General features: G+C 31.1%; 3 protein-coding genes across 5 annotated transcripts; 1 reads left to right on the top strand and 2 right to left on the bottom strand.

Moving 5' to 3' along the window:
• Positions 1 to 2,673: 2,673 nt before the first annotated feature.
• LOC113002616 (MATH domain-containing protein) lies at positions 2,674 to 9,909 on the bottom strand. Of its 3 annotated transcripts, none has more exons than NM_001365460.1 (10): positions 9,688 to 9,791; positions 9,231 to 9,423; positions 5,654 to 5,765; positions 4,866 to 4,954; positions 4,705 to 4,773; positions 4,489 to 4,618; positions 3,820 to 3,978; positions 3,206 to 3,545; positions 3,011 to 3,114; positions 2,674 to 2,908 (listed from the first exon to the last, which is right to left on the bottom strand). In NM_001365460.1, the coding sequence occupies exons 2-10, from the start codon at positions 9,400 to 9,402 to the stop codon at positions 2,833 to 2,835; spliced, it is 1,251 nt and encodes a 416-aa protein (NP_001352389.1). In that variant the 5' UTR covers positions 9,403 to 9,423; positions 9,688 to 9,791; the 3' UTR covers positions 2,674 to 2,832. The 3 variants fall into 3 exon arrangements, with proteins under 3 accessions (NP_001352389.1, XP_069154808.1, XP_069154809.1); XM_069298707.1 differs by having other exon boundaries at positions 2,698 to 2,908; positions 9,564 to 9,909; XM_069298708.1 differs by lacking the exon at positions 9,688 to 9,791 and adding an exon at positions 9,812 to 9,909 and having other exon boundaries at positions 2,698 to 2,908.
• A 2,246-nt stretch (positions 9,910 to 12,155) lies between these two features.
• LOC101251385 (serine/threonine-protein kinase BLUS1) lies at positions 12,156 to 14,551 on the bottom strand. The gene has a single exon (XM_004240969.5). The coding sequence runs from the start codon at positions 14,453 to 14,455 to the stop codon at positions 12,719 to 12,721; it is 1,737 nt and encodes a 578-aa protein (XP_004241017.2). The 5' UTR covers positions 14,456 to 14,551; the 3' UTR covers positions 12,156 to 12,718.
• A 3,400-nt stretch (positions 14,552 to 17,951) lies between these two features.
• Positions 17,952 to 19,010, top strand: LOC101251096 (transcriptional regulator SUPERMAN). The gene has a single exon (XM_004240968.5). It carries the CDS (start codon positions 18,124 to 18,126, stop codon positions 18,655 to 18,657), a length of 534 nt encoding a protein of 177 aa, XP_004241016.1. The 5' UTR covers positions 17,952 to 18,123; the 3' UTR covers positions 18,658 to 19,010.
• Positions 19,011 to 19,078: the final 68 nt, after the last annotated feature.

Raw genomic sequence — 19,078 nt, 5'->3', positions numbered from 1 at the left:
TATCTCAAACACTTGATTATTCTACAATGTAAAAATGTTGCTTTTGAACAAGATGTAACGTGTGAACCCATGTGTATAGTGTATTTGGTTTGTCACCTTACTTCTATGTGATTATCGATGTCTTTTTGTGTATCAAATCTTAACGGTTAAACCGATAACAATCAAAAATCGATAATCAATAATTAATATGTCAATATTTTAATGGTTTTATAACGATTTAGCAACTCTACAAACCAATAACCAATAAGCCAAATCGATAAACTTTAAAAGTATATTAAACAGATCGATACGCAACCCTAGTGGTAATTCATGAATTATTTTCCGCTAATCAATTTTCAATTTTAGTTTGTTTTGATTCTTTTGTGGCCCCTAAGTTTAGTTAGCTAATGTCTACAATAATAATTTTAGCTTGGCTCATCTAATCTGGTTAAATTTTTCTATCAAAACAATACTAATACTTCTTTCGCCCCATTTTATTAGACATTTTTTAGATTTACGATTTAAATAAGTTTATCGTTGATCACAATATTTTATAGATCTTTGAAACATTTTGAATTATAATTGATGTAATTTATAGTATTTTTTTACTTCGTTTATAAACATATAAATTTCATTTTCAAAATATTGAAGATTTTATGCGCAAATTTTTAATTAAACTTAAATTATTATTCTTAAAAAATAAAAAATATCACATAAATTGAAACCGATAAAATATTATATAGCACTAAATTATAGGAGTATTTGCATTGGAGGAGTCAATCCAGAGTTAATCTCATTGATTTAATCAAGATGTTAATGTATTAAAAATGAAGTATAGTCATAAGTCATTTATTATCCTCACCAAAGTGTCAAGAAGTTGCCAATATCTATGTAACATGTCCAAAAATTGACAAGAGTTGATGGTTAGGGTTTTGTAATTATTTTCTTATATTACTTGAAATAAAATTATTATCATAAATATTTTTATTTTTATTTTTCTATCATATTTAGTTAAAGAAAAATTTTAAAGATCTATAAATTGAAGATCTCTATTCTCATAACATGACTCTCTGAACATTAGGAAATTTTTCCTCGAACAATTTTAATATTTTTTTATTAGTTTTTCATATGTAGGTCGATTTACTAAATCATATAAAAATATTATGTTTTTAAATATAAGTTTTTATCATCAATTTATCGATGTCTGATTTATAATTATAAATTTCTGTATGACTCTCTAATCACAGTCAAACCTAACACTAATTAAGTACTCAATATATAACAAAAGATTTAATACTCAATGTAACTAAATATTAGTCATTTAGGTTGATTCCAAATTGACCTATCAAGGTTATAATAAAAGCAGTAATGGTTAAAAAAAATAAAATACTGAGACGATAAATTGACGTTCAAACACATTTGTTAAAGGTCTAATATAAAATATATACTCTCTTCGTTTAAAAAATAATGTCTCTATTTCCTTTTTAGTTTGTTAAAAAAAAATCACCCCTTTCCTTTTTTGGCAACACCTTAACTTTAACTTTCCACGTGGCATGTTTGAAATCACAAGATTAAAAGACATTTTGGTAAATTTGACATAACTTTACTTAAAAAATCTTCTTTCTTTTCTTAATTCCGTTCCAAATCAAACTAGACCAATCTTTTTGAAATGGAGGGAGTATTAAGTAATCTCTTTTTTAAACTCCTAATAAAATTTATTTGCTCTGCATTGATCGTTTTAACTTAATTAGTCAAGACACATTTTTACATAGCACGAAATCATATATTCTCTTCGTTCTTTTTTACTTGTCCACTTTTTTTTATATAGTTGTCACTAATTATTGGTCCATTTTGATAAATCAAGAAAGAACAATTTTTTTTCCTATTATACCCTCAAATAAATGACTAATTACTTTGAAAAATGTAAAAAACTTTTTATCCACTTTATAATTAATAGGAATAAAATGTTAAACTCACTGCGTTATTAATTATTTTCTTAATAGGTATATCAATATAAAAGTGGACAAATAAAAAAAGACGGAGAAAGTAGATATTAGAAGAACTCTCACATGCTTTGTGTCAATCCATAAATTTAGCTCTTCTCAATGTAGGTGAAACTAGTTTGGAAAGTATAGTAGCAATTTAGGGTGAAATTAGCTTTGAAAGAGTATTACAAGCATATCTTCGTGTTGGTTCTAGCTTCGAAAGAAGTACTATGATTTATGACTAGGGTATTTTAGAATGTATAACCAAAAAAATTTGAATTTTCAAATCGTCCCAATCCTATTGGTTTCTCTTTGTTATCAGTACAGTTTAATTAATTTTTAATTTTTTTACTTTTAAAATATCACCTTAGAATATATTATTATTAAAATATTTCTTTCACAAATAAGTTATAGAAAAAATATTTAAATTGATATCATTTAATGGAAGTGCTAAGTGTTTGCATGGATTTTGCTATGAGTGTTTTATTATAGTATCTTTTAATTATAAATCTTACTAATGAAAAGCTAATTAAAGATTAAAAACCCAAAGTCGTCATGTCAAGACCTAAGTTACACATAAGTTATTTGATTCGAATTTTTATTTTTATTTTTCATAGACTCGATTTCTGGCTAATCTCAATTATTTGGTAGCCAATATGAAAATGTCTCCTATGAATCTAGTAGCATCTAAGCCTTCGGCCACAGAAACTGACCTAGTAGCATCACTTTCAGATTTATCGATTAATAATTGATAATTAATGAAAATCTGATTCTTCATGCAATTTTTGAAATCAAACTCAATGCAAATTCAAATAACTGTTTTTTCCTAATCAGATACTAGTTTAGGTTTCTGCTCAGTTACAGCCAGCTAAACAGCCTCTTCAATGCTGAGTTTATCTAGCTCCGTTGATGCAACAGCTTCCTCATATGCAACCTCTATTTTACTGCATAACGTAGGCGATAAAGTGACCGTTAACTATCAAAAGTTGTAGTCAGTGACAACATACCGCTAGTTAAATGACAAAATAACACATTAAAAACGTTACCTGAAAATATGTGCAAGGACAAATATTTCGATAGTTTGCCGACCTAGTTCATTTAAGCGCCTCTCATCGCGCTGAATGGAATCCTCGTTCGTGTCTTCTCCATCCTGAAATGAATAGGGAATGGTAAAAGTAACTTGGCAGTAGTCGTTTAACATGTTTGCATAGAGTTTCAAGAATTGCAATTATGCAACTCACATTTGTATGGTCTCGAGGACCTTTCTCATTCTTCGGAGGGAATGGCTCCAAAACAGCCCTCTCAAGCAAAAGCAAGACATCATCCACCAAGACAAACATGTCGTTCTCCATGGAAACAATAGGAACTGTTTGTTCCTCTGCATTCCCTTTACCTGACTCTCCATTAGTCTGGCCTACCAGAGCTTCAAGCCCACTGCACAATGAATCCATCATAAGAGTAGACGTAACCTCTTTTTGTATGAAGAAGTTCTTGACCATCAATTTCAGAATCTGATCTGATTTCTCCCTCGACATGCGGTGTCTACAATTTTGGTCTATTCCCAGCCAAAAAGCACAGAAACTGAAACACCATCATAAAAAAGCAGTCAGTAAGTTTAGCATGGAGAGTTAAGAATTAACACAAAGCAGAACATAAATGATATTAGGCAGTGACCAACAGAAGGCAAGGGGAACAAAAACCTTATTCAACATATATCTTATATATGAGTATGAGTCAGTAGCCACCATTAATGTAGCTAAATATTACAGAGCAAAAACATAGAAATAGAAGCTAGAAACTATCACACCAATAGTCTCCAAAACATGGAAAACAGCTAAGAAAATTCACATCCTACCTCGGCCATCTAGCTTTATCCCCTATAAATTTCCCAAGCTTTCCTCGTTGCTCTTCCACAAAATGAAGGCAAATTTTCTCAACGTTCGTTAAATACACCCCAACAATTTCTCTCCTATATTGGGAGTCAAGGCAATGGAAAGGACGGTCTGCTCTCTCCCTACAAATAAAAAACATAGGTCAAAATGGTTAGCATCACAAAGATCTCCCTAGAATCAGATAATCACTGTTTGGGATCCATAAAAACATGAAAGAGACAGCTTATGAGCTCAAGACTAGATACATAAGGATACAGTAAACTTTTATATGAAATGGAATTTTATGCTCAAAGAGAAGAATACAGAGAAGAGGACTGAACGTCCACAAGCTGATTATAAAAGTTAAACTGGAAAATTAAAATAAATAGAGGCTTCCAACAAAAGATATAATCTTCTTGGTCTACATTCATCTAAGTTACTATTTGGTTTATAATTAATACTAGGCAGTTCCGGTATTTCTAAAAAGACATACTGTGCATGCTGAAACCGATGTCTAAGTTTGACACTCACTAGTTATAATACATCAAAAAGGTGCTATAGACTAAACAAAGTAAAACTCCTATATGAGTAGATCCTCCGTTATTCATTAAATGGGAAAACAAAACTATATAAAGGAAAGAGTCGTTATAAACCTGATAACTTGAATACGAGCTTTGATAATGAGGGTATCAGAATCAACGAATCCATCTACAACTTCGTCGAGCTCCATAAATTTTTTCCATCCCCAATCATGTTCTTTCTTCCAGAAACGATGCAATGTATCTACAGAAAAATTTACAAGTGCATATTAATGTGATAGGAGGGAACCAAGAAGTACATCACGCAAGAAATGTGTCTAATAGAATCACCTGAATACTTGGACTTCTTCGGATCTTTGTTAACCACAGATATAGTAAATTGTGCAAAATGACTCCAGCCTGTTATTATGAAGATTGAATGGAAAAACATCAGCTTAGCTAAAGCATCATTTTTGAAATAGATGTGAAAAACACTATCAACATTATCACACCTGGAAGAAGATTGTGATGACCAGCCACACAAAGAAACAAAGAGAGATGACTGCAGACATCACATCCCTGAGGATAAATCAAAATATACCTGCAACCAACAGTTGGATGAAAGAGCTTTTATTAGTAATTTCTTAATTTACAAATTGATAATGTCATTCTATAAGAAGAAAAACAAGCATATAAGAATCTGTTATTCCTGCCAATTGGCAATGTCGACTAAAAGCTACAAAAGTAGTAAAATGGATCACAGATCTAAATTCTTAAGTTTATTCTCACAAAAGACAAAACTACACATATTACTTTATATTAGTATACGAGAGCTTAGTCAGCACCTAAAGAATATTTTGTTTCAACAAAGAGAAGGAGCGGGGGCACGTCATATATGAATCATTCATTTGTGTCCGAACAGCTCAAGGGGAAATAAAAGGATTTACTTCATTGTTTCTAACAAGGAAACACAACCCTTACATCTCCCCTTTGCCTGAAGGAATAAAGAGGTAAGCACATAAAGCTCTGCTCTTTACCTCTTAAAAATGAAAGCCAAAAAGGAAAGATAGACAAGGCTAAGTGGTCCTATGACCTAAAAAGTAAGAGAGTTTATTCAATTAACAGTTGAATGCCATAAAGATTAATCAACAGCTGATGCATGATTTTTCCAAATCAATACAACAGCCTGGAAAATGGGAAACACATCTGGCTCTACCTTCTAAGCGTTTAAAAGATGAGATCATAGAGCCAACTGCACAAGTATATTTAACTAGAAAACTCTTAACCGAAGATATAATACCATTTGTAGCCGCCAATCTCAAATACATTACTCCGAAGTTCTGTCTTGTTAATTTGTAAAAACTTTTCAATCTTCCAGGTATATATTCCATATAGATCAACTGGTTTAGGTCCTGAGAAGCAATAGAAAAGTTAAGAAAATAAATAAGGCGGAGGGCTTTAAATAAGGCACATAAAATAGGGAACAAGTAGAGAACTGGTGAAGTATAAGGAAGAAACTTCATCTTAGAAACAGGCAGTTGTCTCGATGAAAGTTAGAGGGCAGAAATTTGAAACGTGACAAGCAAATAGTTGGTGCACGATTTGCACTTCTTTTCTTATATCTAAGCTTGACTGGGAATGGGGTATTTATATTACTTTTAAATAGCTCAAGGGGTACTAGGACCCTTGCAAAGCTCCAATGTCTCTTAGAAAAAAGTTTTAAAGTCGGAGGGGGTAATCATGTACTATCTCTATTCCAATTTGGTAAATGCATGCATGATGATATCTTTCCTACAGGGGATTATCAATTATACTTCAAGCATATCTAATAGGTTAGAAACAACATGTTATTTTGCAATTTATTTCTTGTGTTGAAAATATGAGAACATAAGAGATGTACTGATGATTTTATGATATAATGAATGAATAGATATCCATCTATTATAGTTGTCAACACAATACATATAAATTAGTCCATTGCGGGATAATCTTATTTCAACACTTAAGACCTATGCTGCTCAAACTCCTGAAGAATATTGTCGGGTGCATGCCAAATCCTCCAAATTAGTGCATTTTTGGAGGATCCTATACCGACATTTTTAGAGAGTCTGAGCAACATAGCCTAACACTTCACCCTATCCGTTAAAACTCAAAATCGAGCAACTACTTCAATCGCTTTTTTGAAAATATCGAAAATAAATAGTCCCAAAATGATAGCCAAAGAGCCTATCATGAAAACAATCAATTGTGCTTCCATGCCAAATTAAATGGGTTTACCTATATGAATTATCTACATCCAACTTAGTTTATTTAGACCTATTTCATATTAATACTAAATAATTTGTCTTATAACTTAAGAGTTGTTGATACGAACCCACCTTTGAAGACATATTTTCGAAAAAGGAAACGTGAAAGGGGAAATAGAGAGTCTGGAACTGCGGATGGGAACAGTCAGCCAAACATTAAGTAACTGCTTCCTGGATATGCTCTAGCAGTTACCCATATTATAACTACTATCAGATTAGGCTTTACAGTTTTCTAGTTGTTTGTTGTAGACAATATGTATCCAGTATCCTATATATATATATATATCTAGTTAGGATTATTTTTAGGCAGGATTAATATATATTTGAATATCAGTTTCTGGAGTTTTGTCCACTCCATAGTCCATACAGACAGATTTTTTGTTGTATATTGTGTTTAAGATTCTTGCACAATCTAAATCCGAGAAAGAGACTTTCATTTCCAGTCTCCTATTTATTTATTTATTGAGTTTAGATTTTCTAAAAGTTAAAAATAGTAGATTATCTCTTTTTCTAACAGATAAAGAATCTAAAAATCAATATTCGATCAAACTGTCTTTTTTCCTTCGATCCGTGGAAAGATATACTCGGGGGTTTTCGATTTATTTATATGAAGTATGAAGGGAAGGGACTGTTTGGTCCTTGAAGAGTTCTTTCAAAACAAGGGATTGATTGAATTATCTTATTAAGACAATTCATGGTTCATATGCTTAGTCAGAAGGAATAATCCAATGGAGTATCAATTAGCAAGTTCCGTTCTTTCTCATCTATCTTTTTAAGTTTTCCAGCATCTAATAGTTGCCTAGACATGGCTGCTTTTATGATGACCATGGTATCCGACAAACTTACGCACACCCGAAATTCCACGAGCTACCATTCACCTCCCACTAGCAACAAGTACCAAGTAACTCTGTCCACAAGTATACGACAGATGAGACGAATCACCTAATGTTTTTTTGTCTTTGCTAGGAGTTGAACCTGAGACCTCATAACTCTCAATCACTTCATTGATCAATAGGCCACACCCTTAGGTGCCATTGTCATTATTTAAAAAAACAAGAAAAAAGAAGAAGAATTAGAAGCTCTAAATGAAGAGATTTGGACTTCCATGTTGGAGTCTCAAGTTCGAAAGCTCTTGCCCTCGAAAGCAAGGGGTTTGCTTTCTGGGTCGAGCTCATCGCACCAAGCTTGCCTTGTGCGGGTTACCTCTCCTATGTGGTTTGCGAGCTATTGCATAGGAGCGGGGATTTTACCCTATGCGCACCCAAAGGTTAGCGGCTGCGTGTTTCCTTGTCATAATAAAAAAATGAAGAGATTTTCTAAGTCCTCATTTGTTTTTATTGAGATTAAGTGATCTGAATATGAATACGCATCTAAATATTAAGATGTCCATTAAGCATTAGATGCCTAAATTCAAATACATGTCTGAATATTAAGATGCGCATTCAAAAACTGTGTTCTTTTTAAACCCTAAAATGTATAAATGTCTATATTCAAAGATTAATAATATATAATTCAACAAAAACTAAATTAATCTAATACTATACATCAACTGGGTATGGTGAGCTGAGCTAATAGTAGGTTGTGTGTCGTAGCTAATGGTGATGGTGGTTGGGAGTAGAGGTTGATGATGGTTGATAGTTATGGTGGATGACAGTAATAGCTAATGGTTGTGGTGAATAGTAACGGTGGTTGACGATATATGACATGGTGATTAATGGTAGTGATTGTTCGAGGCCATTGGTGGTTGTTATAGTAATGGTGGTTGATGATGATGATAGAATGATAGCTAATGGTAGTGACAACTAATTGTATTGATTGACAAAGATGGTGATTGTGGCTGAAGGTCGCAGTACGTAGTTGATAATGGTGAGGGGCAACAACAGTATTTGATAATGGTGGACAGTTACGGTCTAAATAGATGGAATTGGTGAACTATTTGTTACATATTTTAATGATACTTAGACTTTTGTTGCATATCTTAATAATCCAGATTTATTCAAACCAATAAGTGGTTGAAACATTTAAAGGTACTTGCTTGATTAAGATTTGAATGAGTAAGATTCAGACCTAAAAAACAAACTGACTTAATGACTGAGACCTTAATAATTAAGATTAAGACATTCACTAACTGCAAGCAGATGAGGCATAAATCTCATACTTATCTCTACATTACCATATTGACCAGTAATCTTTCTAAATATTAGTCCCAACTAGTTGAAATCATTTCTATGGAATTTTTTGCTTTTCCACGAAACTTGTTTTTAGTGAGTCAGGTTGTCACCGCACAATCACCAGAAAAGGTGCTTGTCAACAACAATTGAATCCTAATGGCCCAGCTTATCATAATCAAGTTCAAGTCGCCCGCAGCCTATGAGCTCTCAGGATAAAAACGAAGCATTTGCAAACTCATTTCCCGCAAATGCATCTTAATGGAAACAATATACCAATGCTTCAAGGGAGAGAAACAAATAATACCTAACAAAACAACATAAAACTACTCCCTTATCTGTCAAGAATGAAAATGAATTTATAAGGATAGTTGGCAAAAAATCAAAAAGAGAGGCTTCATACCGTCATCATCTTCATCGTCCACTTCATAATCGTCGTATTCATCATCGTCTTCATCATCACTGATGCAGTATGGAAGATATGTGAATGGAGTTCCGTTTTCCATCTGCTGCCCCTTTAGCACTCCCTCCAGAAACTTCCCTATTCCTGCCTCTTCACTTGCGCTTGAAACCATTTCTCACTCCACCAATTTCACCTGTTTTCGATTCAAACAAGTAAAAACACCACTACAAATTAACTAATCTTTACCCAAAAAACGCAAAATGCAGAATTGAATTCAAAAGCGAAAAGCAATGCAATATGCAGATCATGCTATTGTCTAATAAAAGCAGTCACCCTCATATATTATCATTAAAAGGGCACAACTCTCAAACCCCTCTGTGAATTCGCATCACCTAACATACACATCAAAAACATCATATATTATAAAACCCAATTAGCGAGTAAGAAAAGAAAAAACCTCAGAAATTGAAATTTGTCCACATCAACAAGAAGCCTAAACTAAACCTAAACCAAAAGCAAGCAAATCAAAGCCGATGGAATTACTGAAAACAACAAAATCTGAAGCGTATAAAAATACTGACGTGGAGATTCGAGAGAAGGAAAAAGAAAAAGTCACAAAAAGGGAATTGAACGCTATTTTCACGTAACTATAATTCTAATTGATATAATTCTAATTGATAAAAAAAAGAAAAGGAGATTTTGAGTTTTATATATTAATTTTTTTTAAAAAAAATTGTTAGATTTTCAATGAATTAAAATGAAAATATAAATATAATTGATAAACGTGATTTTGTGTTTTTATATTAATTTAAAAAATAAAACAAAAAAGTTGATAAATTTTGAATGAATTAGCGGTGCTAGGTTTTTAATGACGGGGGTTTATTGTTTTGAATTAAAACAAATTTGATAATTGTAAGAACAGAAAAAAAATTAAAATGTGAATAACAAACAAGGTTTTAAATTTAAAATAAATTTAAAAATTTTAAGAAAAGGAAACAATTAAAACGTGAATAAAAATTAAAAAAAAAAAAACGAATCGGACCCGTGACAATGTTGCGTGGTTGCCATTTGCGCTAGGCGAATTCTGTTATAGGAATTGTTCCTTTCAATTCTCTTAGCCTTTACTTTTATATATATATATATATATATATATATATATATATAGGTATATTCGGTAAAAAAAATTTGACGAAGTCATGTAACATGACGTATGTTTAAATTTATCTCTGTATATTAATATGATGAAAAAATGTATCATAAATGTTAATTAAACTTTTAAAATGAAACAATAACAATTAAAATGGACAAATATATAGGAGCGAATTTAGGTATACGGGTGGGGGTGTCATGGCACCCAGTATTTTCAAAAAAACATTATATTTACGTGTATATATATAATAATAATTAAATATATATTACTTTTGTCACCTAATGACTATACAATGGAATAGCCCAATTGGCAAAGCATAAACCTCTACAACAATATTTAAGTTTTTTTGCTTACTCCTTTTTTTCTTTTTCTTTTCTTTTTCTCCATTCATTCTTATTTATTTACTATTTTTTATTAATTCAAAGTTGACCCCTTTTTATAATTAATTTTATTTTTTACTTTCGCTCGCACTAATTATTAATTTATTGATTTGAGTGTAATGTGTTTATTTTATTTTATCAATTAGTGAATACTGAATTATGAGCGTTCAATAAATATTATCAAGAATATATTTAAATAATAATTTTTAGAAAAAACATAAGTTTCAAAAATGTTTTTTTTAATTTAAAGGTTCTTTAAATCTTCAGCGACATTTTTGCTTAGTAAGATGAATAGGGTGAAACTACAATTTTTATTATTCCCCAATATATCTCCAACAATAGAAAAAGTCAATGGAAGATGAATATATTATGTTAATATTATTAGATGGTTTATACAATCTCAAATTTTAACGTGATTTTTTCCTCTCAAAGTTTCATCGAATAAGACATTTAATTTCAAAAAGAAAATAAAAATTGAATTGTTTAGTTATCTCTTATCACATAATATCAAAAGAAATATTACTATATGTACATTTGATCAATTTGTTTATAAAATAAAATAAAATTAGTAACCTGAATTGTAACCAAAATTAAAGTAACCAGTCCTTTTATCATACTTGAATGTTGTGGCACCCCCGACCTTCAAATCCTAGATCAGCCTCTGCGAATATAGTTTTCCCAGCGTTTCAAAAAGGATGACCTAGTTTGACTTTGAACGGAGTTTAAGAAAAAAAATAAGACTTTTTTATCTTGTGATTCTGAATTAAAGTTATGTCAAATGTACCAAATTGTCCTTAATCTTGTGGTCTTAAATATGTTATGTTGAAAGTTAAAGTTAAAGTGTTGCCAAAAAGGAAAGATATCATTCTTTTTTAAACAAACTAAAAAAGAAATAGAATCACTCTTTTTAAAACGGAGGGAGTATTAATGAGGAAGAACTTTTGCCTCATTTTTTAAATTAAAGAAAAACAATGCATTTAAGTATTTAAACTAATAATATCCAAAAATAGCGTAAGACAATAAATTGATGTTCAACATTAGCTTAAGCTATAACATAAACTATTCAAATAAGTTTCTCAACTCTCTTTACGTACATTTCAATAAATGCTTATAACAAGGCAAGAAATTGCTGCACTTGCAACTTCCTTTTTTTTCAACTTCTAACAAAATATATCTCCATTCATTTGCATACTATTTTTTGCTGCAGATGTTCTTTCACATATACTAAATATATAACAAAATTGCAGGATTATAATTGTATTGATTCAAGGTTGTAAATTTAAATTATAGTGAATAATTAGTGATAGATATTGATGTATGAAGCATAAGAAAATATTGTTGTTCGAGCTTAGTAAATAGGAGAATTGATAAGAGAGGAGAAAAAACTTTGAAGTCTTCGCTCAAACAAGGTGTTTTTATTGATGGACATGGACTCTAGAGTTAACTACGTTTTAGATTATACTAGAAGCTAGAGAGATACTAAGGTACAGTGCTACTACTAGAGAAGGCTCTTTCATGTTAGGCCCCGGAGACACGGTCAAAGCAGTGTGCTTCTTTTACGACATATATAGTCCTGAGTGTCTTCCAGTGCTCTCTAAGCTCTCCTGATCAAATTGAGAGTTCGCTTTGCCAGTCCATGAATATGCCGCACCCAGTAATTCGAGGAGTTGGCCAGATATGGATCGAAGCCCTGCCTCGAAAAAGTCAGAACTTTTGGACAGATTCCGGGATATATAGCTCCTCAGCTCATACATACAGAGATCTTGTGATTTGATATGTAGTAAAGACGAGAAGAACTCAGTGTACACATTCTTGAGCTGTTGTATTTTGGAGGGACAAATCAGTAATGTTATTAGCGGATTGGTGAAAATTCTACTAAGACATAACACAAAACACATCGAACCCTTGTAATAATAAAAATATCTAGGAATACAATAGATATATAAGTTCTTCTTCTACTACTCATTGGAATAGTGGGACTTGAGAAACTCTATCTCAAGCTGCAAAGTAGAATTTTTCTTCTTCTCATTCTCGACTTCATTTCTCAACTTATCAATCACCTCAATCAAATTGTCTTTTTTATTCACATCCACAACATGTTGTTCCCCATGAAAAATGCTTATCAAATTCATTACATTTTGTCTTTGATCATCCAAACTCTTCTTCAAAAACAATAAGCTAGCCAACATTACTTCCCTACTAACACTTTCACCTCCAATTCTTCTATCTCCACTACAATTCATAGCAACCCCTTCGACCTCAGACGATTGTCGTGAACCTCCTGGTGAACTTATAGTCGATGTATCAGAAAACAATTCTGATACATCGACTTGTTTCACCACATCATCAACATAATTTGGCTTTAGGCTACTAATATCTTGATCTTTTTCAGTGGTGGAAAGTACTGGATCAAGTTCGAACCCATCCACGTTGAAATTCCATCCACTGATCCTTCTTTGTTTAGAAATTTCTCCATTCTCTGGATCATCATCGTCGTCGTCTCCATCAGATTTCTTTGAGGACAAAAGTCTGTGAATCTTTACTTGTTTAAACCTCTGTTCCACACTTGGCAAGCCCTGCAAAACATGCTTAACAAGAAAATCAGGGCCTTTATTACAGCTTTTGAAGAATGGATGCTTTAATAGTTTCTCTGCTGTTGGCCTTCTGAATGGATCTTGATCAAGACATAATCCTACCATATCCTTAAAACCCTTTGAGAATTTCTTGCTGTTTTTTGTTTTCTCATAATCAGAAAATCGAAATCGTTTAGTTATTTTCATGAACAAGGATTTTGATGGAGGGAGATGAGACAGGGGAGGTCTTCCATGTGCTAATTCAAGAGCAGTAATACCAAAAGACCAAATGTCAGCCTTAAAACTGTACCCTGTATGTGAATGTATCACTTCAGGTGCCATCCAATACGGAGTTCCAGCTACATCGGTGAACATTAAACACGAAGATGAGGAAGAAAAGGACGATCCATAACCTGAAATTGGCTCGAAGATTGATGCAGAAACTCCAAAATCCGCGAGTTTTATAGTTCCATCAGAATCTATAAGAATGTTTCCTGCTTTAATATCGCGGTGAAGGTGGCCTTGATTGTGAAGGTAGGCTAATGCATTGAGCGTCTCTTTGAGGACGAGTGCGATACAGGGCTCAGATAAACCATCAGGGAAAGCAGAGGAAATGATGGATTGAAGAGAACCTGCAGACATAAAAGGCATGATAACCCAAAGACAACGATCCACAGTAAAAGAACAATGTGCTTTAAGGATATTTGGATGAGAAAGAAGGGACATTGTCTTGGCTTCGCGTCTAATGTTGTCGAGATCAGCTCTTGATTGATCAAGATCAATAGCTTTGATTGCTACGACAGATGAATTCATAGGAATACATATGGCTTTGTACACAATAGCACTAACACCTCGACCAATTTCATCGAGAATTCTATAGCATGTGGAGTCTAAAGGATACTGAATTCTTTTGTGGTCTTCTTGATTTTGCTCTTCTTGATTATAAGCCATGAATGTGTTTTGTTTGTTTGTAGAGAAAGAGTTGAAGTATGGCAAATTTATGAATGAAAGTTTGTTGAAGAAAGAGTGAAAAGTTGAGGATACAGAGAAGGTTGGAGTGGTTTTCTTGTGAAAGATTTTATTAGTCTTTTTAAAGTGTTTTTGTGTTTGTGAATTGGGCATGTGAATTTTCAACTGTATCTAACTAGATATTCAGATGTAGATCAGGAAAAATGTGAAATATGACAATACTTGGGCAAAGTCACGACCTTTCAAAAAAGAGTCACAACCCTTCATTTTCTATTCACACCTTTAAAACCCAACAAAAGATTTGGCTTGGTTGTTCGGTTTTGAGACATACTTACGTGTTGTCAATGTTGAGACATTGCTACCACTCGATTGGATTCTGTGTGTCTTGTAATTTCATGGCTTGAAACTAAAGCATTTTAAGCTAAATTGCAATGTGCATGTTGTTACGATAAAGACTTGAAGATTTGTCAAAAATTCACAATTAACTCTAGAAGTATCATTAACTTGACTTCATCCGCGTAAAAGTGGAATAACTAGACATATGTGTTCTACATGTATATTACATGTCTATTTATTCAATTTTATACAAATTTAAATGTTTACATACAAAAAGTTAGAAGACATAAATATCAGTCAAGATCAAAAAATTTGAAGGCATAATATTTATTTAAAAGAAGCTACTACAAAGCAAAAGAGAATCCTTAATGGTGTTGAACATATACTTAAGAGTTTGAATTTAAGTTCATTATTTGATAATGAGTTATTTTAAGTTATATATATGGCTAGTGTAATTTTTTTTTTTACAATTATCATATTATATTTATATGTTGTTGTAGCAAATTGCATCTCTATTGTTTTAATGAAGTTGACCAAAATGATGTTTTTGGATAATCATTCTTGATAACTATGCATTATAGCATTATACAAATATGAATATTGAATGAAAAGCTTTTGTAATAAATGAATTTCCAAATCCTTCTTTTATAGAGAACAATACTCCTCACTCTCTATAATTGAATTTCTTCGTAACTTAGTATATCTATTAGTTAGGTAGATTATAAAATTATCAATCAAAATATCGTATAAGCTATACCATCAGAATATAAATTAATAATTCATTTTTTTTAGGAAAAAAAAAGTTTTGCCTCCTTGCTAAAATTGTAATTTATTTGTAAAAGTGGAGTTTTCCTACTTTTGCAGGGATGAAAATATGATATATGAATAGTCATTTGTTTTATATTTTCGTGGTCTCAAGTTATTTGTCAAATTTTTATTTTATTTTCTCCTTAAAATGAAGTATTAATTAGAAAATTTTTCTTCGTTGAATGTTAATTTTATCTATGTGACATATATCTTGAAGTGTATGTAATATGCAAGAAAGTACTATTAAAGGTACGTAGATCAGTAAAAAAGTAATTAATTTGATCTTAAACTTATAAAATAATAATTATTAAAATTGCGATAAATAATTTAAAACAAAATTTATGTATATGCCATATATCTTGAAGTGTTGGTAATATGCGAGAAAGTACTATTATAGATACGTAAATTTAATTTTTTTTTTGATAAAATGACAAATAGTTTAAAATAACTATCACTAAAAATTAGAAAAAATAATTTGAGATAAAATGAGAAATACATGTAGTTTCAACTAAATTCAATAGGTATAAATTAAATATAAAATCTCCCTTCATTTATAGATGGAATCACAAGCATATGCATGTCTTCCTTTTTAATAAGATCTACCTTTTTTCTCCATATTTTTTTTTCACATATAAAAATAGTAACTAAGTCTCAGTTCATATAACACATTTTTTTTGTTAAAATATATATTTTCTTTGTCCTACTATTAGTAGATAGAGTTATTTTATATTTATTATCGATAAATCAGATGACAGATATCTCATGAAATTAGTTAGAATGTATGAAATACAGTCTATATCATTAATTTTTTTATAGTCATATAAATACATATATCTTGTTTTTAATTAAAATTTCAAAAGTTCTTTTTTTTTTAAATTTCATATTAAGTCAAACGATATCACATAAATTATGACTGTCGGACTATTTATTAGCACTTCAGTGCAATACATGGGGATGAGTGGGTTTGCTGTGTTGTGTCCATCAATTGGCCAGCAGTTCCTCACTAAATCTAAAGCTAAACATGGTACAATCTTTTGTATTCTTTGGATAGTTCTGAAACAGTCTCTTTCTCTATTGAAATAAAATGGAAACAAAATCTATCTTTCATTTATATTATTTACTTTGGAATTTTAAATCTAAGGGTGATTTGACCTATCTTATTACTCATCATTATTACTTGCATTTACTTCCAACTAGCAAACAACAAAAAATAATAATCGTAAAAAATAAATGTCACATGAACATGTCGTAGGTTAAAATAAATGGTTAAGATTTAATTTTTCAAAGTAAATCTCTAATCATGATTTAGTTAATAAATATATTATATATCAAGTATCAAAATTATTATAATTTCACAATTTTAGCAACATATTATTTTGTCCATAAATATAGGTAAAAAAAGTTCTTTTACTATTATTTCTTTTTATGTAGGATTTGTTTTATTTTTCTTTTATATAATATTTTTTTATCTAATTAGAAGAATAATTAACTAATAGAAGTATGAAAACTATAATTAACTTACCGTATGTACTGGTATCATTATATTCTTAATCTTATTATGAAATTAAAATTAGTTTGTCAAAATGGTTTGATTATCTCTAGGTAATTTATTAATCACGGACCAATATACCTTTAACAAAAAGATTACAATAAAAATATTATATAAAAGAAAAAAAAAAGATCCTACTAAAAATAAATAATAGGAAGAAATTTTTTTTACATAAATAATATGGACAGTTGCTAAGATCGTGAGATTATAATAATTTTAATACTTGATATATAATATATTTATTAACTAAATCATGGTTAGAGGTTTATTTTGAAAAATTAAATCTTAACCATTTATTTTAACATATGACATGTGTCATTAATCCAAATAGGAACTTGGGAAAAATGGAGAGAAGAGAAATGAAGAGGAGCCGGATCCCAATAGAATATATCTGAATAAATAATATCGAAAGATTTAAATACTATATTTTCAAATAATTTTTTTTAACATGCAAGGACATATATTAATACATATTAAGGTTTTTGTATCTAAATAATAGGAGTAATAAAGTAAATAGAGCCAAAACATCATGGCATGTATCATTAATTTCCTGATATTAGAAGAATAAATTCAGCTTTATGCTTTAGTTGCATGAAGGATGAGTCATTTGATAAAAAGTTTGTGTATCATAAAAAATAGAGAGTTCAGATTCGAATTTTGTGAATGAAAAAAATCATGAATATAATTATTTATTTTTTTAATAAATTATACGAGACGAATATAAAATATATAGTTGATAAGTAGGTATCAAATATCATATATAATCATAAATAAAAGATGAGAAGATCTAGAGAAAGTTGCATGACCTTGGAGAACAAAGCTTCCATATTAAGTAATTTATGAGCAAATATTGAGTTTTTCTCCTAATATAAATACTCTCTTAATATTTTTATTCTTCTAAGTTCTAAGTAGTATTTTCATGGCCACATTGTATAACACTCTCCCCCCCCCCCCCAACTCAACATGACCTTCCCACTATCCTACCCCCACTATCATCTTTTCTTCTGAAAACACACATCCCAAGTCTAAGCTCTCTTCTCTCTCTCTCTCTCTATATATATATGTATATCATCATCATAACCTAATACTAAGGTCTCTAATTAAGGATTTGAAACATCAAAGCTTCCTCATGGAAAGACACATGAAAATGTTGAGTAAAAACAACAATGTTGAAGATTATGGAAATGAAGATGATGGGTTAATAATGTGTAGTTGGCCTCCAAGATGTTACACATGTAGTTTTTGTAAAAGGGGATTCAAATCAGCTCAAGCACTTGGTGGACATATGAATGTTCATAGAAGAGATAGGGCCAAGTTCCTCATGATGAGACACCACTCACCACCACCAACAACAAATGATAAACCTAGGTGTTCTCTTCTAAATCTCAAAACTAACCCTAACCCTAATATTCCACCGTCGTCAACGTCACCGCCGCCATCACCTTCTTCTTCAAGAAAACTCTCTCATTGTAGTCATGGTGGTGCTAATTCTCATGAAATCATGAGGAAATGTGTTGCAATTCCAAACTTGAAAAGTAGTACTACTACCAAAGACTCTTTATGCATGCGAGACAAAGAATTTGTGAGATTGGACTTGCAAATTGGCTTGTTTACTGAATCCAAGCAAGAATTGGATCTGGAACTTCGACTAGGATACACTTAGCTAGACCATGTTAGGATCAAGCGCGTAAGAAGGGTGCGACTATATTTCTTAAACTTATAAGTCTGTCTCATGTTTGATCATGCAATTATATTTCTTTAACTTGTAAGTCTTTCTCATGTTTGATCATGACTCCGATCCGGATTACTTAACTTCAACCTCCTTTGTGGGTTTTGCTATAGGCAAGTTTTTGGCGTTACCCAACCAACCAAATTTTTACAGCTATGTAATGTACTCGCTAATTTATTTTTATTTTTTTGTCTTCTTAGATTCTATTCATCTCCATGTAATTAATTAGCTATGGCAAGTAATATAATTAATCAGTCAAAGGTAATTTCAGTTTCTTCACTTTATTAGTTAGTCTGTTGTGCTTAGCTCTTTTTTTTTTTTTCCTATCCTTTTTGCATTTTATCATTAGTACGTA

The sequence above is a fragment of the Solanum lycopersicum genome, chromosome 6, assembly GCF_036512215.1.
Source record: "Solanum lycopersicum chromosome 6, SLM_r2.1".
NCBI classification, from domain to species: Eukaryota; Viridiplantae; Streptophyta; class Magnoliopsida; order Solanales; family Solanaceae; genus Solanum; species Solanum lycopersicum.
Note: the sequence above shows the minus strand (reverse complement) of the source record. Positions and strands in the feature narration are given on the sequence as shown.

Bases quoted from the DNA above. Each gene is read 5' to 3' on its own strand.
- LOC113002616 (XM_069298707.1), bottom strand. From the start codon at position 9,402: ATGGTTTCAAGCGCAAGTGAAGAGGCAGGAATAGGGAAGTTTCTGGAG. The intron at 4,619-4,704 runs GTGATTCTATTA...ATTTTTCTGTAG, and splicing joins GAAGAAGTCCAAGTATTCAG to ATACATTGCATCGTTTCTGG. The intron at 2,909-3,010 runs GTAACGTTTTTA...TACGTTATGCAG, and splicing joins GTCCTTGCACATATTTTCAG to TAAAATAGAGGTTGCATATG.
- LOC101251385 (XM_004240969.5), bottom strand. From the start codon at position 14,455: ATGCCCAATTCACAAACACAAAAACACTTTAAAAAGACTAATAAAATC.
- LOC101251096 (XM_004240968.5), top strand. From the start codon at position 18,124: ATGGAAAGACACATGAAAATGTTGAGTAAAAACAACAATGTTGAAGAT.